At 55.5% G+C, this 23,907-nt stretch overlaps 1 protein-coding gene across 12 annotated transcripts; it reads right to left on the minus strand.

Moving 5' to 3' along the window:
- Positions 1–83: 83 nt before the first annotated feature.
- Positions 84–20,089, minus strand: TLE2 (TLE family member 2, transcriptional corepressor). 12 transcript variants are annotated; one of them, XM_033854715.2, is made up of 20 exons: positions 19,777–20,084; positions 19,602–19,699; positions 19,154–19,217; positions 18,625–18,669; positions 16,127–16,189; positions 13,702–13,776; positions 13,300–13,480; positions 12,937–12,956; positions 11,239–11,346; positions 10,847–10,891; positions 10,109–10,258; positions 8,455–8,593; positions 7,464–7,624; positions 6,331–6,407; positions 5,313–5,562; positions 4,636–4,883; positions 4,359–4,506; positions 2,628–2,778; positions 1,764–1,840; positions 84–375 (listed from the first exon to the last, which is right to left on the minus strand). In XM_033854715.2, the coding sequence occupies exons 1-20, from the start codon at positions 19,798–19,800 to the stop codon at positions 268–270; spliced, it is 2,232 nt and encodes a 743-aa protein (XP_033710606.1). In that variant the 5' UTR covers positions 19,801–20,084; the 3' UTR covers positions 84–267. The 12 variants fall into 12 exon arrangements, 11 of the variants coding, with proteins under 11 accessions (XP_033710606.1, XP_033710604.1, XP_073659562.1 ...); XM_033854713.2 differs by having other exon boundaries at positions 13,300–13,483; XM_073803461.1 differs by having other exon boundaries at positions 13,300–13,483; positions 18,625–18,683; positions 19,777–20,083.
- Positions 20,090–23,907: the final 3,818 nt, after the last annotated feature.

Raw genomic sequence — 23,907 nt, forward strand, 5'->3', positions numbered from 1 at the left:
CAGCTAGCAAGTGGCCTTCCCTCCGGAACCGTGCCCAGGAAGAGCAAAGGTTCCTGGCTCCTCAGCCCAAGACAGAAAGGCGGTTGTGATAAATACATTTATTTCCCCAAAGTCCCCCTGCACATCTGGACCCACATCCAGCAGGGGAGGACGTAAGGGGGTCAGCCAGAGAGCAGATGAGATTTAGTGCTCAGGGTAGGACTGGAGAGGCGGTCCTGGATGCCTCTCCCTCGGGAGTTGGGCCAGGGGTGCAGGAAGAGTGGTGTCTCAGTAGACCACCTCATACACGGTGGCCTTCTTGTCCCCAGAGCCTGTCACGATGTATTTGTTATTCCCGGAGATGTCACAGCTCAGCACGGAGGATGACTCCTTGGACTGTCGACAGGGAGGGGAAGGGGGAGAGAGAAGGGAGGGTGAGGCACGGCCAAGGCCAGCACGGTCTGGTTCGTGCTCCCGACCACCAGCAAGTTCAGAGCAAAGAGGCAAGGAGACTGCCCACAAGGGTGAATCTGTGGTCCAGGCTGGGCCCAAGATAGGACTCAGGGGAGCCCAGTGTGGGGAGCCTAGCCGGGGGGAGGGAAGGAGAGTGACACATTTTCCAGAGAAAGGTCCTTTGGAGCTGAGCCTCTGGACAGGTCACAATGCTCCTGGGAAGAGCGAGACCTCGGTTCTCTGGAACAGGAGAACTGCCCTTTCCTGGGAAGCTCAGAGAGGGTGTGCAACAAGCATGAGGCCACACAGCACAGCAGAGGGCTGAGCTCACAGCAGGATGACCTACACCAGCGCTCTGCAAACTTTTTCTGTAAAGGGGCCAATAGTAAATTTTTAGGCTTTGACCTGAAAGCTCATTTAAGTCCAAATGCGCTCTGGCCATACGTCCAGAGACCAAATCAGTCTGTGTTACATCATCTCCTTCTTCTTTTACAACCCTTTAAAAAATGTAAAAACCACTCCACATCCAGCAGGATGGCTATAAGAAAGACAACAGAACAAGTGTTGTTGAGGAGGGGGAGAAATCAGAACTCTCACACTCTGCTAGTGGGAACAGAAAATTTGGAAAACGGTCTGGCCGTTTCTCCAAAGATTAAACAATTATCAGCAATTCCACTCCAAGATATCTGCCCAGGAGAAATGAAAGCATGCATGCACACCAGAACTTGTACATGAATATTCACAGCAGCCAAAAAGTGGAAACAACCCTAGTGTCCATCGACGGGTGATGGATAAACACAATGTGGTCCATCCATACAGTGGAATATTAGCCTTAAAAGGGAAGGAGATTCTGACACCTGCTACAACGTTCATGGACCTTGGGAACATGATGCTCAGTGAGAGAAGCCAGACACAGAAGGATAAATCTTGTGTGATCCCACTCATATGAGTCATCAAATCCATAGAGACAGGAAGTAGACGGTGGGGGCCAGGGGCTGGGGGAGGGGACGGAGAGTCAGTGTTTCATGGGGACGGAGTTTCAGTTTGGGAAGATGAGAAAGTTCTGGGGATGGATGGTGGGGATGGCTGCGCGACAGTGTGAATGTGCTTAATGCCACTGAGCTGTGCGCTTACAAATGGTTAAACTGGCAACTTTTATATATATTTTATCACAATTAAGAACAAAAACAGGCTGTGCACAGATGTGGCCCTCGGGCTGACCGCTCTGCTTTAGTAGCTCGTGGCTGGTGGGGACACTTCCCTGTTCAATCCCCACGGGGTCCCCGGGCACCTGGTGTCCTGCGGGGCTGGGGACCTCAGACACGAAGTACCTGGAAGATGCTGGCTCCGTACGGCGTCCTCCAGGCATTGAGCAGGTTGTCTTTGCCGGTGCTCACGAACCACCGCCCTGGGGGAAGCAGGGCAGGGAGTTCAGGCGGGGGGCAGACTGGAGGAAGCCAGGGCTGGGGGCTGCGGGCAGAGCCGGGGCAGCCTGGTCTGGCCTCTCTTCTCCCTCCCTTTCTCACACCTCTGCCCGTCTCTGGGGGACAGGAGGCCCCTTAGCTGATGCTCGAGCTTCCCCGCCACATTCCAGATACCGAAGCCAAGGCCTCAAAGGGCTCCAACTGGCCTTCAAGAAGGGGGAGCCCCAGGAGAACGTTGCCAGATAAAAACAGGGTGCCCAGTTACATCTGAATCCGAGATCAACCACACATCATTTTTAGTACCGGTGGGTCCCATATAGTACATTATCTGTTTGTTCGGGTTTTTTTTTAAGTATATGTAAGTTCCATGAAATACTTGGGACATACCTATACTAAAAAAAAAAAAAAAAATTTAGTGTAAGTATATCCCATGCAATATTTGAGATATATCTGCACTAACACATTAGTTGCTTTTTAGTGTAAGTATGTCCCACGTATTTGAGGGACATACTTATGCTAATAAATTATGTGTTGTTTAGTGTAAGTATGTCCCACAAAATACTTGGGATCTACTTACTTATGCTAACTAATTCTTTGTCCTTTAGAGTATGTCCCATGCAATACTAAGAATGGAATGACTGCTGTTTACCTAAGATTCAAATTAAACCAGGGATCCTCTTTTTCTGTCATGGGTTTTTTTTGTTGTGGTTGTGTTTTGGCAACCCTGCCCCAGCACCCTGGAGTCCCCACCCCAGACCGGCAGACACACACCACAGGAGGCAAATTTGAGGGAGAGCACACAGCTCTCGTGAAGATGCAGCTGGTATTTCTCGGGCTTTCGGACGTGCAGGATCTCCACGTTGCTGCTCTCCATGCCAACCGCCAGCCAGTCCTGGTTGGGGCAGTGGCCCAGGGAAAAAATCTGGGGGTGAAGAGGGAAGACAGGAGATGAAAAACCCCTTGGGATGTGGGGGGGATGCCCAGAGCTGGGGGGCCAGGGCGGGGAGGGGAGATGTCCAACACTCTCCCGCTGCAGCTCCCGCGTGGAGAAGCAGCTGGCCCTGGGCCTGGAGCACAGCAGGCAACTGCGTGTTGAATCATTAATATTAATCAGAATTACACGGAACCCTGGGGCCTCATATCCATTATCTGCTCTGAACGCACAACAGCTCTGGGAGGGAGGGAGGGAGGGAGGGGGCGAAGTCAGCAAGGACAGTAGCTCCCCTTTAGCAGATGGTGGAAGGGAAGCTGAGGCCACATCCAGCTCAAGGTCATATAGCAAGTCCATCAAAGAACAGGCCTTCTGACTCCCAACTTGGAACTTTCCCCACTTGTCAACACCAATTTTTACTTTGATTTGAAAGTACGTGGTGGCTACATAAGTCTGTGCCCCATGCCCAGCGCCACACAGAGAGGCATAAGACCCTGACCCATCCTAAGCCTCTCAGAGTCTTACTGACAAATGAGACATGTGTGGAAAGAACCATAAATTCACAGCAAAGCCTGGAAGGTTTCACGGGTTCCTGGACATATAGAAGTGTTCCTGTATAAAGAAGGGCCCGGTGGGATGGGAGATATTCACCATGGGATCACCAGATACCTATGCCACCCATTTAAATTTTGGGGACACGGGATGGACAACTATACCCACCTGCACCCCTGATTTTCCTATCAAAGGAAGCTTCAAGCTAAAGAAAAGGTAAAAAAAGAAAGAGTTTGGGGGCTAGTGCCCACCAGATTTCAAGGAGGGGGCAAACTGGAGATGGGTTTTGAAGGGTGTGTAGGAGTTTACCAATGGGAGAAAGGAAAGGAAAGGCATCTCAGCCAGAGAGAACTGTAAGTGGGGAGGTCCAGAGGTATCACATGGCATGGTGTGTGTGAGACTAGAGCACAGAGGTCTTAAAGAACAGGCCAAGGAGCTCACAACCTGCCCCTAAGGCAATGGGAGACAGGATCTGGGTCCAGGGTATCTGGAGACCTGTCCTTGACTCTTTGCTCAGCCCTGGGGAGCCCCATGATTCTGTCCAACCCCTTCACCACATCCTTCAATCTGGCCTTCCACAGCACCCCCAATAGAGACCTCTCTGTGTCCGGCTCCTATCTGTCCCCTGGGGTCAGCAGCTCCCCCACGATGAGTCCTGGTGGGGGGAGGGGGTCAAGAGCTCTCAGTAGGGTCAAGGGGTTGAAGGCTGGCAGGAGAAACCAGCTACACAAGAGACAAAGGAACAGAGGAATGGCTTGGCAAGAACATCTGGGAAGATGATCTGAGGGTCTTAGTAGCCCCACAGCTTGATACAAATCAGCTCCTTTGTGCTTCCCTGTGCTGTCTTTGAAGAATTAAAGAGGAAGGTCTGTGAATTTGTCTCAAGGACAAGAAAGATGGGCACAGAGAGCAGGTATTTGGTGCTGCCCGGCATCTGGAAGTGGGTGCCTCAGGGGGAGAGGAAGGGAGGCCGGATTCCTGGAGCTTGTGTCCCCCTTCTGCCAGATCCCGTGCGGCACCTGGGAGCTGAAGTCATGCTGCTGCAGCTGGCGGCCCTCCCGCAGGTCCCAGCAGCGCACGGTGTTGTCCAGGCCCCCTGTCCAGAGCCGAGTGCCGTAATCAGAAATGTCGATGCAGCTGGCCCCATCCGTGTGGCCCTGGAATTGCCTGGAGGAAGGAGGGCCCAGGTGTCCATCCTGGAGGAGGTGCTGTTCCAGCATCCTCCCAGGCCGCTCCCACAGCACAAAGGGGAGACGGCAGGGGCTTGCCCGAGGTCACAGGGCACCGGCCACCCACCTGACCATGGTCTGGTTCTGCAGGTCCCAGACCACGATGTTGCCGTCGCTGCAGCAGGAAAAGCAGACCTTGGCGTCGGGGCTGACGGCCAGGGCGTAGCAGGCGGGCGCCGAGGAGGTCAGCTCCGCCTTGATGCGAGGGGTGGGGGCCGCCAGGTCCCAGATGGACAAGGTGCTGGCCTCACCACCCACTATCAGACTCCGGCCGTCCGGCAGCAGCTTGCAGGAACGAATGTAGTTGTCCCGGTTCTGGGAGGGGAGAGAAGCAAGGGCGTGGGGTAGCACCCTTAGCCATGCCTGCCAGAGCCCAGCTGAAAAAACCACCCCAGTAGGCCTGTAAGCTCTGCCCCTGGTTGGCCTATAAGCGCCACCCTACTGGCGTTAATCTCCAATCCTGTTGGACTGTAAGTTCCACCCTCATTGGCCTATAAATCCTGCCCCTGGTTGGCCCATAAGCTCCACCTCACTGGCCCATAAGCCCCAACCCTGTTGGGCTATAATCTCCACCTGTGGGTGCCCTAAGAGCTCTGCCCCAAACTGGCCAACAAGCCCCACCCTGGTTGGCCTATAAACTCCACCCATTGGCCTATAGCCCCACCCCTAGGTGGCCTGTAAGGTCCGCCCGGGTCGGCCTATAAGCCCCGCCCCGCTGGCCTGCAAGCTCCGCCCCGCCCTCACCAGGCAGTCCAGCTGAGCCACTGGCGTCTTGGCGCCCGGCTGGCCCACGTCCCACACCTTCACACAGCCCTTGCCGCCCGTGTACACATGCTGCGTGGTGCCGCTGATGGTGACCGCGCAGACCACCTCGCCGTGCGCCAGCGTGTGCAGCTGCCGCGCGTGCCGCGGGATGCCGGCGCCCACCAGCGCGTCAGAAGGGAAGGGCACCGGCTGCATCTGCCCGTCCGCAGACACATGGAAGGAGTACGCCCTGGACGGGAGGTGGGGCATGACGCACGGGGAGCCGGGACCCTCCCCACCCTCACCCCCCTGCCTGTGCCCCCATGCGTTTAGGGACGGGGCCCCAGGATCAAAGGTCAGCGTGATACTGAAGAGGAAGGGGTCCGGCCGTGGCCTGATGCATGGTAAGCAAGCACTTAGTGAATCTCCGTGGAACAGAGGATCCAGGAAGATGCCCTGTGAGCTCCAGAGAACGCAGTCCAATGGCAGCCACCAGCCACAGGGCCAGTTAAATGGAAAGAAATTTAAAATTTCAGTTCCTCAGTCGCAGTGACCACATTTCAAGTGCTCAAAAGCCACAGATAGCTGATGGCAATCAGACTGGACAGCTGTTAAGTGTAGAACATTCCCGTCACGGCAGAAAGTTTTACTGATCTTGGGGCCGGGTCATTCTCTGGGATGGGGCAGTCCTGTGCACTGTAGTGTGTTGAGTATGATCCCTGGGCCCCCACCCACTAGAGGCTAGAAGCACTTGGGTGTGACAACCAAAAATGTCACCAGACATCACTAAATGTCCTGAGGTTGGTAGGGGAGGGCAGTAAGGAAGCACAAAATCCACCCCCTGCTGAGAACCACTAGTGTAGGCTTTGCTTGTTACATAACCCTCTCTCCAGAGAGCAACTCCGGGAGCCCCGATTATCTTACAGAAGAGACTTTCTGGAAAGGCAGCAGGGAAGCCCAACACCCACCCCACAATGTAAGCACCTGAGGAGGCAGGGAGCCCCACCCTGGTACTCACGGCTTTCCCCCGGGGATGGTGGGCAGGGAGGAAGAGATGGACGACCCTCGGAGATGTGGATGAGACTCAAATGCCATCTGCCAAAACGCCAACGGGGGTGTCATGGGCGGATGACTCAAACCCACAACTGCCCTCTCCCGTGCTCACTTGCCATATTCCTCTCTGTTTATCAGAGAACACACCCCCCAATTTGTTTATCAGCCCCTCCCCAAGAAAGGGGAGGTGCCCTTTCCTTTACCCATCCTACAGATGGGAAAGGGGAGGCTTTCACATGAGGGAACCCCAAGGTCTCTGGCTGGGGAATCCTACGGCCCCAGAGGTGGAAGGATCCTGATGAATCTTCTGTCCAATGCACAGAACAGGGGTCAGCAAACTCCAGCCCCCTGCTTGTTTTCATAAATAAAGTTTTATTGGCACACAGCCATTACTGTGTATGTTGTCTATGGTGGCTTTTGAGCTATGAAGGCAGAGTTGAGTAGTTGTGATAGGGATCAACTGGTCTGCAAGGCCAAAAATACTTACCATCTGGCCCTTTACAGAAAACACTGCTGACCTCTGTTCTACAACACCCCTTGCAAGTGCCCCCCCAGCCTCAGGCCTTGAATAACTCCAATGACAGGCATTTTCTTCCCTCTGGAGGCATCTACACCCACTGCAGGATGGCTCACTCTAGCAAGCATCTGTCCCAGTACTGCCCTCTGGGGCCCACGCACCAGCTCAGGAGTCTCATGCCTCTCCTTCAACTCTTTCCCATGGTACATCACTTCCAGTCCTCTCCCTGGGGTAGTCCTTCCTCTACAATCTACCAGAATCACCAACGTCCCTTAAAAATCAGGGCAAGCAACTGTACACCAGGCTGAAGCACACCCTCACATCCCATGGCTGAGGTTCTCTGGTTCTCTTAACGCAACATAATCACAGTTGTTTCTTCCACAGTCACAGGTGCTTATTTGTATTAAGCTTGTGGGGCTACTGAGACCCTCAGATCATCTTCCCACATGCACTTGCCAGGCCAGGACTTTCCTCCGTTTCCCAATTCCCTGGTCTTTGGGTGTGGACCTGGTTTCTCCTCCCAGCCCCCAGCCCCTGGGCCCTGCTCACACCTCCTGGCATCTCCCACCCTGACGACTCACCATGGGGGAGCGTCCATACATCACAGAGCCGCTGACCTGGGGGGACAGGTGGAGGCTGACGTAGGAGCTGGGCACAGAGAGGTCCCCATTAAGGGCGCTGTGGGAGCCCAGGCTGAAGGATGTGGTGAAGGGACTGGAAAGGGTCAGGGGACTCCTCAGGGCTAAGAAGAGACAAAGACAGATCTTCAGACACGTTGGATCCAGATCCTGCCTTCCACTGCCTTGGGGGAGCTCCAGGGCTCTCATGCTCTGGCCCAGCATCCACCATACCCTGTCCTATCTCCAGACATTTACAGCTGCTGTTGCCTCTGGCCAACAAGCCTTTCCTTTTCCTTTTTCAGTTACTGAATTCTTACTCATCCTTCAAAACCCAGACTCAATGTCCAGCAACGTCTCAGGAACATCCTTGAGCCTCCCCACTCCACCCCTTGCCTCCAACCTGGCCCATCTTGGGTCCCTTCCTCCACCCCAGCCCTGATCACACAGAGCTGGGAATTTTAGGGTCTGGGTCTCCTCCCCCACCACCTGGGAGCTCCCTGAAGGCAAGTTCCAGGGCTAGTTTCTTTCTGGGATTCCAGAACCAGCCAGAGCCCGGCCATAAGACAGAAAAGAGGAGCACTGTCATCCCCATATTAATGATGGGGAAAGTGAGGCTCAGAGAGGTTGATCACTTGCCCGAGGTCACACAGCTGGTGAGTGTCCAAAGCTGGCCTGAAACCCAAGCCTGTCTAACTCCAAAGCTTGTCTCTCCAGCACTGGGCTGAAGCCCCAGAGCAAGTCACTTCCCCTCTCTGGGTCTCAGTTTCCCTTGTCTGGGCCAAGACAATGAAGAAACGGAGGCCCAGAGTGAGGCAGTGTCTATTCTGAGTCATGGAAAGGGCAAGGCAATGCCCCAGCTGGAATCCACACGTCCTGCCTCCCCCACCCCCCACCCTTGTTTCAAACTCCCCGGAAAGGAGGCCTGTCCTGGCAGGCACCAGCAGGTGCTCACCAATACTGTCCGTGGAAGGTGCTGGCTTGGCCGCGAGCTGGCGGAGGTGACTGGCGGAGCTGGGCCCAGGGGTGGACGCGTCCTGGGGCGGGGAGGAGTCTGAGGACTTGGAGGCAGGGGTGCCGGCAGGAAGATCGTTCTGGGGGAGAGAGGGCAGCACTGAACACCCCCAGGCACCTGGTGCCTTGCAGCCCAAGGATCTGGGCAGAAGGTGAGTTGGAGGAGGGAGTACACCTGGAGCAGGCCAGGGCTCACGCAGGGACACACACACCAGGGGAGCGGGCCCCACAGCCGACCTCCTGAGCATGGGGCCCGCTCCCCTGGGGTGTGTCCCTGCACGCATCGGAACACCAGGCGGGCGCCTGAGCATCCACCCCACGGGGTGCACACACGTGCGTGCCCACGGGAACCCGGGCAATCTTGGGAGAACTGCGCATGCGGGTGATAAGGTACACAGGGCAACCACAGGGTCAGGGATGCGGTGAACATTCCTACATCTGGGGCATGGTGGGCGCACAGGGATCACGAGAGAAGGCGACGCACAAAGTTAGAGGCTGGCGCATCCTTCAGGGCCGAGGAACAAACTCTAGGATGGGCTCTCGAAGTAGGAGACCACAGTATGCTCCCAGATGCAAGACCCTCACCCGGTACTGCTGGGCACCCCCTTGCTCCCCACGAGGAGCTCCCCCACTGCTGTCTGTCCCCGTGGGGACCCTGGAGGAGAGGGGAAGCCGGACCTCCTTCACGGAGGAACAAGCTCTGTCTCGGCTTCCTGCCATCGCTTCCTTTGCCTTTCAAGAAACTTCACATCCTCGTCTTGTGTGGGCTGCGCCCTATCCTTCCTTTACAAGGTCACACATTTTGTGACAGCCACACTCACACACCCACGACAGGGAGCGGATGGTGCCAACGTGGGGACCAGGGGGGCCTTCTCCATTAGGACAGCGCCGCCCCTCCCCCTCTTTGTCTCCTTGGAGTGGGAGGAGGGCACAAGAGATGCGATGGGAGCCCCAACCTTGGCGGTTGCCATAGCAACCTGCTGGGAGGGGAAGCCTAGAAACCGACACAGTCTCCCTGGTAAGGGCAGGGCAGGGGTCTGGGGAAGATTTGGGGGCAGGGACAAAAGGAGCTGAATTGAGAATGCCTGGGGGAGTGCTTTCAGGTGGTCCTGACGGCTGGCATTAAACATCGGGAGGCCCAAGGAGAGAGCTGTTCTGATATGGGTCATCTTTTCTTGCAGGGACCACATCTCAGGTTGGGGCTGGTGTGTTCCCAAGGCCTTAACACTCCCAGGGCTGGAATCAGCCTGGCCAAGCCAGCAATTCTATAGTTTCACTGTGTTTATTTTCACCAGATTTCCTATTTATTGCAAGAGATACTTGGTTTCCACATAAGATGGTGAGCTGCCTTTTAATATTATTTACAAAGTTGCCTTTTCAGATTTACTGAGGTTCCGCAGAGTGAGTCCACTTAGGAAAAATTACTGGACTAATGTAGAGGTGTTTTTTAGGAAGGCAGCAAAATAATCACTAAGGAAATCCTGGACCACAACAGCCTGTTTCATTTCTCATCACTCCACATCTAATGTGGTAGAATCTGTTTCCAGGTCCCCAGGATGAACAAAATGAGTTTCAAGGCTTCCCCTACTCCTTACCAAGACGAGCTCCTTGGTTCTGGGGAGCGGTGAGCCAAGGCTGGAGGCCAAGGAGGCTGGACTGTCCACCAGGTCCCGACGGGCAGGGATGCAGATGGGTGCCTTTCCACATGGGGTGGTTGCTGGGCTGGGGGGCTCGGAGGGTTGGTCCTGGGTTGGAGGAGGTGATGATGAGTGGGGGGGGGGGGGGGGCGGGGTAAAGTGGCAGGGGAAGGAGAGGCCCTCTCTATACCCTGCTCGTGTCCTACCCCAACCTCTAGACTGGGCACCTAGGACCCACCTTGGGAGGATTATGAAACCTCCCTGAGCCTCAGTGGACTCATCCGTAAAATGGGTTAAATGACATAAGCACACATAGCAAGGACTATATATGGGCTTGGTTTTGTTTTCCCTCATTGAACAGATGGGGAAAAGTGAGGCCGGGGAAGGGGGTGTCACTCTCTCAAAGTGACACGGTGAGCCAGGGCTTGAAGCCGCTTCCGTTGCCCACATCCAGGGTTCTCTGGGTCTCAGTTTCCCCACCTGTGCTATGGAGAGGAGGTCAGCCTGGGGTGCCCCAGTTTCTCCTACTTCCCCTGGCCCCGTGCCATCCCCATCCCAGCCATCCCATAGAGAGGGGAACACCAGGACACCCACTCCCTCTGGGTCCCCCAAATCCCCGGATAACCCACTGCCTGCTCTGTGCCCAGACCTCCTAGTCCTGAGGTCAGAGTGGGAGGAGGCTGGACCCCGACTCACCTCGTCCACCACCAGGTTGTAATCGCTCTTGTCCTCATCACTCTCCTGGGGGGACAGGGGGGAGAGAGCTCACCCTGGCCATGCTCCTGCCTCCATGCCCCTTACATCTCTTCAGGAGGGTTTGACTGGGATTCTGTGGTTTGGTTCATTTGCTCAAGTACAAGGGAGGCCGGGGAGAGGGGGGAATCCTTCAATGGAGGAGATGGAGCTGAGTGCCCAGGAGGTGCTGTGTGGCCTCACTTTACTCCTCTGTGCAGTGGGGGAAGAGCCAGAGACCAGGAGGCATCCTTACCTCCTTCCCAGCTCCTGACCCACAGGGGCAATCAATCTCTCAGGCTGGTCCGCCTCCCACACTGTCTGCCCACCCCAGTCCATGTGTGCCCCCGACTCACATAAGGTCCCGACAGATCCTTCTCCTCCGCTCTCTGCTTCCCATTGCCACCCGGGCCGCTGGGTCGCTCCTCTTCCGCCACACTCTCTGGGGGTGAGGGGGATGCACTCTGCAGAGACACAGGGCCCCAGACTGCGTCCTGGTCCAGCCAAAACCAAGGATCCCCATCACTGTTATTAGGATCTGTGCCTCAAGCTTCCCATCTGGGAAAAGGGACCTTCCGAGGGCAGACTCAGTGGGGTCATGACAACCACAAATGTCCCTAGACATCGCCCAGGGTCCCCTGGGGGGGGGCACTAATGTGAACTGAGATGAGCTCTAAGTGCAAAATGCATTCGGATCTTGGAGGCATAATACAATAAAAAGAACGGAAAAGATCCCATTAAAACTGTTTTATGTTGGGAGTTTGGGTTTTGTGGGGGGCATGAGCCAACCTTGCAGGTCTCCTTGCATGACCCTGCAATAAACCTTTCTCTGCTCCAAAAAAAAACACCCAAAAAACAAAAAAACAGACTGTTTTATGTTGATTACAGGTTGAAATATTTTAGATGCATTGTGTTAAATAAAATTTACTATTGAAATTCATTTCACCTCATTAACTTTTTTTTTTTTTTTTTTTTTTTTTTGCGCGGTATGCAGGCCTCTCACTGTTGTGGCCTCTCCCGTTGCGGAGCACAGGCTCCGGACGCGCAGGCTCAGCGGCCATGGCTCACGGGCCCAGCCGCTCCGCGGCATGTGGGATCTTCGCGGACCGGGGCACGAACCCATGTCCCCTGCATCGGCAGGCGGACTCTCAACCACTGCGCCACCAGGGAAGCCCAAACTTTTTTAATGTGCCTACTAGAAAATTTACAGTGATGTTTACACAAAGCTAAACGTGTGACTGAAGCTGCATAAACACACACACACACACACACACACACACACACACGAGTACATGTAAAACCGTGAAGTGGGAATAAGCCCTGTGGGTTGCACCCATGTCTGTTTCCTGGCTTTGATATGGTATTTTAGTTTTGCAAGATGTTATCATTGGGTGAGGGGTGCATGGGACCTCCTTGTACATTTCTTTGCAACCTCCTGGGCATCTGTAATGATTTCAAAATTAAACAAGTTTAGGGCTTCCCTAGTGGCACAGTGGTTGAGAGTCCGCCACCGATGCAGGGGACACAGGTTCATGACCCGGTCCGGGAAGATCCCACATGCCGCGGAGTGGCTGGGCCCGTGAGCCATGGCCGCTGGGCCTGCGCGTCCGGAGCCTGTGCTCTGCAACGGGAGAGGCCACAGCAGTGAGAGGCCCACGTACCGCAAAAAAAAAAAAAAAAAAAAAAAAAATTAAACAAGTTTAAAAAAATTACCTACGGGGCTCACATGATATTTCTATTGGTCAGCACTCTTGTAAATGATAAAATGGAGTGGATGAGGGATAAATTAATGATGGAGGGATGGATGGAATGCTACCCGAGCATGCATTCATTTATTCAATTGCAAAAACCCGCTAGAGATGGAAAATTTAAAATAAATAAAACTCTAGTCTTACGGGCATCCCCCCCACCAAAAAAAATGGCTACACAGTGTGAAAGCAGGATGCGGTCTCCTTCTGAGGCCCCTATCAGCTCAGAACAAGCAGCTTCAGCCACATGTGAAGACAAAGCAAATGTGAGATAAGAGGGCAAATCCCCCATGCCCCTCAACTTACCCTGCTCGGGGCTCTCTCCACTGACAGGCGGGGGCGTGGTGAAGAGAGAGAAGGAAAAAGAATGAGGTGTTTGTGCCACCGTGCCAGAGCGCAGAGCCCTCCACAGTGTATAAAGCCCCCTTCCCAGGTCAGAACCCCCCCCTTCTCCTTCCAACACCCTTGCAAGGGGTGGACAATCCCTTCCCCGCACCATTCAGATAGACGCTCAGAGAGGGATAGAACTTGCCCAAGGACACACAGCCCACTGGGAACAGAGCTGAACCCGCGACCCTGCAGCCCCTTTGGTGAGTTTGATGGTCCAGCTATCCTCTCCACGGGCCCCTGCGGGCCCCCAGCCCGCAGCATCTGGTGATGTCCACTCACCTCTGGACCCCTCGGCCTCCACGCCTGTCCGGTCCTCCTTGGCAACCGCGGCCAGCTGAGCCTGGGCAGCCAGGGCTCCCGACAGGGCCAGCAGCCCCGTAGCACTGCCGCCCACCAGCCCAGCCGGGCGAGGGGTGAGGGGCACAGGGGGGGCGTGGTGCGACAGTGGCTGGAGCTGCTGCTGCTGGAGAGGAGGGGGGTGGGCCAGGGGCGGGCGGGGGCGGGGCCCCGGCCGTGCCCTACCACCCCCTACAAGAGGCTATGGAGAGAGAGCCGGGACAGGCAGGGTCCAGGCAGAAGGGGCACCCTTGAGGTCTCCAGGGCGGCCAGAACCCAGGCCAGCTGCCCACCCGGCACCCCCAGCTTCACCACCCACGGCGGGGCGGGGGCCGGAAGACTCACGCCGATGAGGCTGTTCAGCTCCCCCACGGTCACCTGCTTGGCCCGCTCCACGGCCTGCAGGACCTGCTGTTGGTGCTGGGGGTGGGTGGGGGGAGGGCGCTCAGGAGAGCCCCCCATCTGCTCGGCAACCCCACCTCCCAGGCCATGCCCTCCGGGGCCCCTCTTCTTCTCTCACTTTTTTTTTTTTGGCGTCGGGATCTTAGTTCCCTGACCAGGGATCGAACCCGTGCCCCCTGCCATGGGAGCGTGGAGTCCTAACCACTGGACCGCCAGGGAAGTCCCTTTTCTCGCTTGCTCTTTGTAGTTTCTTTCTCTCCCTCTCTCCCTTTCCTTTCAAAATCATGAAACAGACAGACAAAGAAACAAAGCATTTAAGTGCAGTTCAAACTAATAATTAGAAATCGGGGTTTATATATCAGGGTCCCTCCCTCGGCACTGCTTACATGGGGGCCGGGTCACCCTCTGTGGGCGTTCGTCCCAGGCACTGTGGGGTGTGGAGCAGCATCCTCAGCCCCCCACTCACTCGATGCCAGGAGCACCCCCAGGGGTGATGACCACAAATGTCCCCAACATCACCCAGTGTCCCCTGGGGGCAGAGTCACCCCCAGTAAAGAACCACTGTACAAATCAGTACCCGAGTACCAACCACCCAGGTCACAAAATACAAACTGGCAGCCTGTAGAGGCCCCGTACACCCCACCCTCATCCCACCCTCCTTCCTTCCTCTCCCCACCTTCCTGCAGTGATAAAATGTCCTCAGTCTGCACTGTTGGATACGGAAGCCACATGTGGCCATGGGCACTTGATATGTGGCTGGTGCAACTGGGAACGGGATGCCTCCTTTAATTTAATTTAATAGAAATTTACATGTAAATTTAATGTAATACATTTTAAAAGAAATATAAATTAATACAAATGTAAATGGCCACACATGGCTGGTTGCTCCTGTGTGTGCTCTAAGGCCACTTGTGCACCTGCAACTACCCAGGATGGGGATTTGGGCTGCATGACACCACTAAGGAGGTGTCAGGATGCTAACCAGGCGCTCCTGTACAGGTCATGCCTGTCAGAGTGTGTCCAGGCCATGGATTAGTACATTTTGACTGTAAAGGGCCAGAGAGTCAATATTTTCAGTTTTGCAGGCCAGAGGGTCTCTATGGAAACTCCACAACTCTGCCATTTTATGCGGAAAGCTGCCATAGACAATAAGGCCATGAGTGGGCATGGCTGTGTGCCAATAAAACTTTATTTACAAAACAAGTGAAGAGCCAGTAACTTGGCCCTCGGGCTGTACTTTGCTGACTCCTAGTCTAGAAGCATGGAATTTGCTGGGGCACCCATGTGTCTTAATTCACTCCTTCCTAAAGTCTTTTTACCCTGTTTCCTGTGGTTTTGGCCTTTCTCACTCCGGGCCACCTTGTCCCCATCCTGGGCTTTCAGACACCATCTCTAAGTCTGAGACCAGAGAGAATCTCACTCCATCCCAAGAGCCCAGAAACCTCAGATTCAATGAGGTCCAAACCAAGAGGAGAACCTTTCCCTTTTTTGGTCCCCAACACAGTGAGGGCCCCCTTGTATCCACCCTGTGTCAGAATCCGTCCTCTTGTCTCTCTGGAGACAGGATACTCCAGATGGAAGCAGGAACAGGGGATGCAAAGGTCCTGAATAACTTGGGGCATTCGCACAAGGGCTAACTTTATTTTTTTAAGTTTCAATGAAGTGCTCATACTCTATAGTTTTATCTGCCCTGTTCCACCTTTTTGTACTATTGTGGTTACAAATACGTAAGAGTTACCCTTTTAACCATCTTTAAGTGCACAGCTCAGTGGCATTAAGCACATTCACACTGTCCTGCGACCAGCCCCACCATCCATCTCCAGAACTTTCTCATCTTCCCAAAAGGAAACTCCGTCCCCAGGAAACATTGACTCCCAACCCCCCTCCCCCAGCCCCTGGCCCCCACCATCTACTTCCTGTCTCTATGGATGTGATGACTCTAGGCACCTCCTATGAGTGGAATCAGACAGTATTTGTCCTTTTGTGACTGGCTGATTTCACTCAACATAATGTAAGGACAAAGTGCTAAGGACTAATTTTTATTGGATATTTACTAAGCACCCAGCATCATCTTCACCACCTTGTATGTATCAACTGCTCTAAATTTCATGACAGAGGCACAGAGAGGGCAAGCCACTAGCCCAAGGCCACACAGCCAGGACTTGGACCGAGGCAGCCTGGCTGTAGGCTTGAGCCCCCCCTCCTCCCCCTCAGCCAACACTCCCCCTCCATCCCTAAGGCCCCAGCCCAGCCAGTGCCCAGGGCCCCAGGCCACCCAGCAGAACCAGTGCCTGTGGCATCCAGCCAGACCCCCTCCCCCACCCTTCTTCCAGCTCCGCTCCCCATCCCCCCCACCAAGCCCACTCACCTCCTGCGTCAGGAAGGGGATAATCTGAGCACAGATACCACTGAGGCGCTTCACAATCTCAGCCTGGCAGGAAGCAATGGGGAGGAGGCTTGGAGGGGAGGCTGTCAATCCAGAACCTCCACTCCAGGGCATAACAAGCCTTTGCAAAGCTTGGGGTGAGGGGCTTGTCACCCGCAGCTGCAAGTGTAGGGCACGGGCTCCGGGACAGACTGAGAGCCTGGCGAGGACACCGTCCACCTGATGTCCAGGGCAGCCTTGAGCCGGAAGACAGGACAGACAGATCCACCACCCGCCAGACCCACTCAACAGAGATTTCCAGAAAGCAGCTGCGCAGCCACCCAGCGCAGACTGTGACCCCGAGAAACTTTGAGTTTGAGCCCTGGCTGGGCCCAGGTCTCTCTCGGGCATGGCCCCTCTCTGGGTCGTGCCTGCGCCCAGGGGCTGTAGTCAGGGGCGATCCCAGAGCACCACACTCAGGGGTGTGATGCTGTGATATAAGAAATATACATTTGGGGGAAAAGAATTTGAAAAAGAATAGATACATGCATATTGTATAACTGAATCACTTTGTTGTACACCTGAAATGAACACAACATTGTTAATCAACTATAGTCCAACATAAAATAAAAAGTTAAAAAAAAAGAAAGAAATATATATTTGGTCTTTGCCTCAGTTCCTGGCACAGAGCTCCTAAACCCCTAGAGACTTCTGAGTATTAGAGGCAAGAGGAGCATCTTCTGTTATTCACAATAAGCCCGTTTCACCTGCACGTGAGTTTATTAAGAGGGATGGAACTTTCAATCCCACCCCCAACTCCGACCGCCGGGGAGTCAAGAGGAGCTGGAGATTGAGTCAATCACCAGTGGCCAGTGGTGAAATCAATCGTGCCTAGGTAATGAAGCCTCCCTAAAAACGCCTAACTGAAGTGGTTTCCAGAGCTTCTGGTGGGTGGACACATGGGAGGTGCAGGGAGGGGGCGCCCGGAGCGGGCACGGAAGCTCCATGCCCTTCTCCATACCTTGCCCTGTGTATCCCTTCCATCTGGCTGTTCCTGAGTTATATCCTTTATCATGAAAGGGTGATAGTAAGAGCTTTCCCAAGTTCTGTGAGCCATTATAGCAAATTATCAGACCAAGGAGTGGGTCGCGGGAACCTTGATGTATAGCTGGTGGGTCAGAAGCCCAGGAGGTCTGGACTTGCGATAGGCATCTGAAGTGGGGGCAGTCCTGGGGAGCTGATCCTGAACCTGTGGGGTCTACACTGACTCTGGGTAGTGTGTTAGGATTGAGCAGAAGTGTAGGACACCCAGCTGGTGTCAGAGCTGGAGAACTCGGTGTGGCAAAAGCGAAATATTTGGTGTCAGAGGATAGAGATAGGATACGAAGAGTGTGGGTTTACTTGTAGGTTTCACCTGGGACCGGGGCTGGGCCGGGGACGCCAATAGAGGCTGAACAGAGGGGAAGCATGTGGGTGGGTAAGGGGGTGTTTTGTCAGCCTGTGCTTTGTCTCTGCCTCAGTTACAGGAGTGCTGGGTGCTGTGTGTATCTGGGTGAGGTTTGTGTCTTCCATCTGCTACCAGGAGGGTGGAACGAAGGCTCCTGGGGCCGGTACCCTACCCCTTACCCTCCATCCTATAAGGGGATCTATCTCATGCACCCATGGGACCACACCACGCTCCAGGCATACAAGCCCCCCGTCACCTACACCAGATGCAACAGAGCCCCCAGACCCAGAAAAGCACGCCAAGGCAGGTGCCCCCAGGCACTCCCAGTGTACCCCTACTTCTTCCCACCCACCAGAAAGACCCTAGGTTCTGCCCATTTATTCTAATATTTGGATGGACAAAATCCAAAATTCCTTCAACCTCAGGATCTTGGGGTCCCTTTCATCTCCTTAGAAAACATCAGGGTGCATGGGTGGTAGAATCCTCGCCTGCCCTTAGAAACCATCAGAAAATCTTGAGCTCAGGATCTGGGGGTTAATCTTGAGCAACTGAAGTCAATTGCAGAACCTTCAGGTCTAACTCAGAACCTTGAGATCACACTCAGAAGCTGAGGACAATCTCAGAACCTCAGATCATTAGGGTTAATCTCAGAACATTCAAAACAGCGACAGAACCTTGGGGTCCATCTCAGACTCTCAGGATCCATCTCCAAATGTCAGACATGCTGATCTGAAAGGGACCTCTAAGACTGTCCGTTTGTCCCCCTCCTGGGACAGAAGGCCCACCCCAGCCTGGCTGACCTGGCTGCTGGCTTCTGCTATGAGCCTTCCTTGACAGGGATGCCTGGTCCCTGTCCACTGCCCGACTCTCTCGTAGACAAGGTCTCCAGAAGTTCATTTTCCTTTCATGAGGCTGAAATCTGGCCCCCTGATCCCAGAGATTTCAGGATAAGACCTCTGTTCCCTGGAGCAGAGGGAGCGACGGGTCCCTCTCACAACTTCCATCCCCACCCCACCCCCGCCACTGGACACCCTTACCCCCAACACACAGTTACCTGCTTATGCATTTCAATGTTGAGCCCGTAGGACATTTCATAGTACTGCAAAGGAAAAGCTGTCTGGCAATGTCCACCGTGCCCATGGATGTCCAGCTGCTCTGGGTGACGCTGGGTCTTCCAACAGCCCCCAGACTGGGGGGGATCACAGCAGGACCCAGAGCCTCCCAGCTCCTTGGGGGCCCAGAGGGGGAGCCCAGAGAAGAAAGCAGGAACCCCCTTCATTCTCCCCACGGGAGTGGGGGAGGGGGGCAGTACCCAGATACCCTAGCCCCTCAGAGATGCTCATGAGGAAAGTGGGCATCCTTGCCTTATTGTTCTTAAGAGCTGGGAGGGCCCTGGGAGACAGCCTGGAATCCCAAGCTGCCCACTTTACAGATGAGGGAAAATGAGGCCCAGAGCAGGCCGGGGACTTGCCCCAGAGTGGTACTGGAGTCGGGATTCACACCCCACGTGTTTTCACTCACAGCCAAGCTCTCTTCCCCACTCTCCCCCACCCCCCCCGCCCCGTTTTGACAACCCGCCTTACCATGACATAATGTCGCTGCATTTCTGTCTTCTCACTGGCCAACTTCTCACACTCCAGCTTGAGGCTGGGAAGGAGACGGGGCATCGGGATCCCACTCTCCCTGCCCCCGCAGCAGGGACACCCACGGACCCCTTCTGGGCCAGTTTCCAAAGCGATGGGATTGGCTCTCCCCCGCCCCACTTCCTCACACACACACCCCCACCTCCCGCCCCCAGGCCCACCCCATCCCTTCCCAGGCTCAAAATGTCCCAGCACTGGACCATCCGTCCTCCTCACCTGCGATTCTACCTGGAAGCCCTCCCTCCCCACGCCCCTGGGGCCCCTCCCTCCCCCCTGCACGCTGGAGGCCCCGCCCCTTCGCCCCAGCGGGCCCCGCCCTTCGCCCCCAGGTGAGCCCCCGGGTGAGATCCCGGGGCCCCTGGGGCGGGACGCCCCCGCCCCCCCTCACCTGTGGTACTGAGCCTGAAGAAACTGGAATTCTTCTTTGATGCGGTCGCAGATCTCCAAGATTGAGAACTTGAAGGGCTGGCCGGACTGAAGCGGGGTCTGGGGGTGGGAAGCCGGGGTCTGAGTTCCCGGACGCGCGACCCTCCCTACCCCCCGCAGCCCGGCCCCCCACTCACCGGGTGCCTTCCCTGGGGGTACATCCTGTCGATTCGAGAGGCCCCCCCTCCCACGCCGCCTGAGCTTGACGATATGGGGACGGGGGCGGAGAGGCGGCGGCGGCGGGATGGGGGAGAGGCTGGGGTGGGGGGCTGCCCGAGAAATAAGGGGGCAGCGGCGTGGGGCAGGGGACCCCGGAGTCCCCCGCCCCCCGAGCGAGCGCGCGGGGTCGCGGGGACTGAGGGGCGCCGAGGCCCCTGCCGGGCTGGGGGCGCGAGGCCGGCGCAGAAGGTCGGGCGAGCAGCGGCCGGTTTCAGAGGCGCGGGCGACGGGCCCCGCGCAGAGCCGCCTCCCTCCGGCGGGGCTCGGCCGGGAGCCGCGGGCAGAGCCGCCTTAAGGTGGCGCCGCCGCCCCCCGGCCCACCCACCCCGTGCACCCCCGCGACCGCGGCCGCGGCCTTGGGACCAACCCCTCCCTTCCACCAGGGACGAGCGGGGAAACTGAGGCTCGCGTCCAGCCCCGCAAACGTCGCCCCCTCGCCCTCCCTGAGGGCCCATGAGAGAAAAGCGCAATAAATACCTAGTGGCCCACTGTGGGAGTAGCTTGGCGGGGAGGGGGGCAGTTGGGGGCCAGAAATGGCCTTTCTGAGGAAGTGGGCTAAGACAAGTGTCGGGAGGAAGCAGCCTGCCGAGTGCTGGCTGGGAAACCTGCCTGCACAGAAAGGGACCAGGTGAGGGATGGGGCTGGGGGGCAGAGGTAGGCCCTCGCCTTTTCCTGGCCTCAGTATTCGCATCTGTAAAATGGCAGAGGCAGGGGCTATTTTTAAAGGACACGGTACATGAACAGCCCTCAGCCTGGCCTGGCACAGAGTAGACTCCGAGAGCTGGGAGTTGGGTTCCGGTGGCCACAACCAGCAGACTGGGCTGTCTCCCCTTTCAGACGATGGGCTCCTAGAAAGCAGAGGTCCCAAGGAGGATGAAAACGAATTTCTGCCATCAGACTGAGGTCTCGCTGAGGACAGGGGCTCCATCTCCCATCGCAGACCACAGATATCCTGTGAGGTAGGAGGTGGGACATTCTTATTCCCATCATGCTTCTGAGAAACTTCAGGGTTGTTTGTAAAGTCAATCAACAAACACGTGTTGACAGCCTACTGTGGACCAGACACTGTTCTAGGCACTGGAGCTCAGCAGGGAAGCAGACAGAGAAAATCCCTGGCCTCCTGTTAATAGCTGCCCCTGTGTCATTAGGTGAGTAAGCAGAAGCATACAAAAGCCCTAACAAATTCATTGGGCATCTATGGCATGCCAGGCATCCTTCCAGGCACCAGGGTGGATGGAGAACAGATCCCTGCCTTCTCTGAGTTCAGGGGATAAGGCAAGATCACAGCTTGGAAATTATGGAATTCTGTGTGCATACAAAGAGGAGTTTAGGGGGCAGTTATAGAGGTAGCGGAGGGAATCTGCTTATCTGGGGTGTCTGGGAGAGACCTCTTGGAAGAGGTAATGTTGGAGATGAAACCTGGAGGATAAAGATGGGCAGCCATGGGAAGGGAGGAGAAGAGAGATCCTGAGGATAAAGATATGAGTGTGTATGTGTGTAAGAGGGAGTGAGTATTTGACGGCTCCCTATTGCCATCAAGATAAAATCCAAACTCCTCCCTCTTCCCACAAGGCCCTGCATAAACCCCCTCCCCACTCTCCCTTCCCTCATCCCAACTTCCTTCACTTTCACCCTCATTCACTCTGCTCCAGCTACACAGGCTTCTCCTGCTCACCTGGTACAGTCCTGCCCCAGGGCCTTTGCACTTCCTGCTCCCTTTACCTGGAATGCTGTTCCCTTGCTTCTCAGTCATTCAGGTCTCAGCTCAGATGTCATCTCCTCAGAAAGGCCCTTCCCGGCCACCCATCTAAGCAGTGCTCACCCACTCCACCCTGTAATTCTCAAACACTGCCTCCTATTCTCTCTCTTTCTAGGTCCTATCAGAGTTTGTTTCCGTTTGTGTTTTGTTTTGACATGATTGTGTTTCTTCTTGGGTTGTTGTACTCATTATTTGGTTCCCTCGCTAGGTTGTGTAGGGACAGAGCCCATCTTGGTGCCTGCAGAGACTGGCATACAATAAGTGCTCAGTAAATGAACAGGCACTGGCGTGAGAAGAAGAAACAGCAGATTCAGCTAAAACCAGAAATCACTGGCCACACTCCTGCTGGAGAATTCTAAGAAACAGGGGGTTCCACAATTCCATGATGCCGAAGGTTCATCATTCCAAGTTTGGGGGCATCTGTGAATTCCTAATTCCAAAACCTTTCCAGGAGGTGCCTTACCTCCCCTGGGAAGACAACAGGTCCCCTCTCTGGGCCACTAGTCCAAGCAGTGGTACCCCTTCCTCATCCTCTTCTCCTTTAGAGCCTCTGTCTTCTCCTGGGCCTTCTCTTGACAGAAGCCCTCCTTCTGGGGCTTCCCTGGTGGCACGGCGGTTAAGAATCCTCCTGCCAATGCAGGGGACACGGGTTCGAGCCCTGGTCTGGGAAGATCCCAGACACTGGGATCATCCCATAAGCCCGTGCGCCACAACTACTGAGCCCACACGCCACAACTACTGAAGCCTGCGCGCCTACAGCCCATGCTCTGCACAAAGAGAAGCCACCACAATGAGAAGCCCATGCACTGTAACGAGAGTAGCCCCTGATCACCACAACTAGAGAAAGCCCGCATGCAGCAACAAAGGCCCAATGCAGGGCTTCCCTGGTGGCGCAGTGGTTGAGAGTCCGCCTGCCGATGCAGGGGACGCGCGTTCTTGCCCTGGTTCGGGAAGATCCCACATGCCGCGGAGCGGTTGGGCCCATGAGCCATGGCTGCTGAGCCCGCGCGTCCGGAGCCTGTGCTCCGCAACGGGAGAGGCCACAACAGTGAGAGGCCCGCGTACCGCAAAAACAACAAAAAAAAGACCCAATGCAGCCAAACAAACAAAAAAAAGCCTTCCATCTCTTCAAGTTCAACAGCTCTTTCTTGACCCTCATCTCGCAGCTCTGCCCAGAGCAGCCTTTCCTCTCCCTGCCCCCATGCCCTCCTGATCTGTTGGCCCTCCTTCCTCTCTGAGGGCTGGTCCTCCTAGCCTAGTCACCTGAATGTCACCTTTGCCCACACCTCTGGTTGCCCAGGCTCTGAGCCACCACGTTCTCTTGGAGGCTTCAGGCATCACCTTCATGGAGATGGTTCCAAGCTCTGGCTCCACTCCTGGTTCTACCCTGAGACCAAGCCCTGTGAGTAGAGCCACCAACTAATGGATGTCCCCTTGGATGTTCCCCAGGCCACTAGATGCAGCACCTCTGCCCAGACCTGTCCCTCACCCTGTCAGGCCCCAGTCCACCCTGATCCCCCAGGACAGAGCATCAGCATAGCCTCTTTTCTCCCCTTCTCCTGCCATGCAACCCTGCTCCCCATTCACACAGCCCCCTACCTGCACCAGCCCTTCATCCTCTCCCATCTGGACCTCAAGCCACCTTCTCACTCTGAGCAGCTTTCACTATTGTCACCTTCTGTTTGAGTCTGGCCCTCCCTCACCTAAAACCCTCCCATGGCTTCCTATGGTCCTTGGGACAAAGTTCCAGATCTTTAGGCATCAGATGCCCTGCACCACCTGGCCCAGCCCAGCTTCACTTCCCTCCACCGGTTCAAACACTCTCTGCTCTGGCCACATCAGCCAGATTACCTAATCTGTGTTCCTCTCCACCTCTGGGTCTTTGTTTATGTTGTTATCTCTTTCGAGAATTCCCTCCCTCTCCTTTTCTGCCTGGAGAAAATCCATTCTGTCAAAGCCCAACCCAAAAGGCACCTCCTCCAGGCAGCTTCTCCGAAAGGCATCTCCCCTTCCACACACAGACTGTTTAAAGTTGGCAGGTACATGGGTATTTATTCTATAAACACCTCTTCATGGGGAAGATGATGGGGCCCTGGCGAGGACCAGCCCCAGGCCTAGCCTGGGAGGTTCCTAAGGTGGGTGGGACAGAGCTGAGGACACACCGCAGGCCCACCTAATCAGTGCCAGGAAAACTGTGCCCAGGGCCTAAAGGACCCAGAGGACGAACAGGAGCTCTGCCTGGTGAGTTCAGAGAAGGCTTCCTGGAAGAGGGGACTTTTACCCATCAGTG

The sequence above is a fragment of the Tursiops truncatus genome, chromosome 3 (genome assembly GCF_011762595.2).
Source record: "Tursiops truncatus isolate mTurTru1 chromosome 3, mTurTru1.mat.Y, whole genome shotgun sequence".
Classification (NCBI taxonomy): Eukaryota; Metazoa; Chordata; class Mammalia; order Artiodactyla; family Delphinidae; genus Tursiops; species Tursiops truncatus.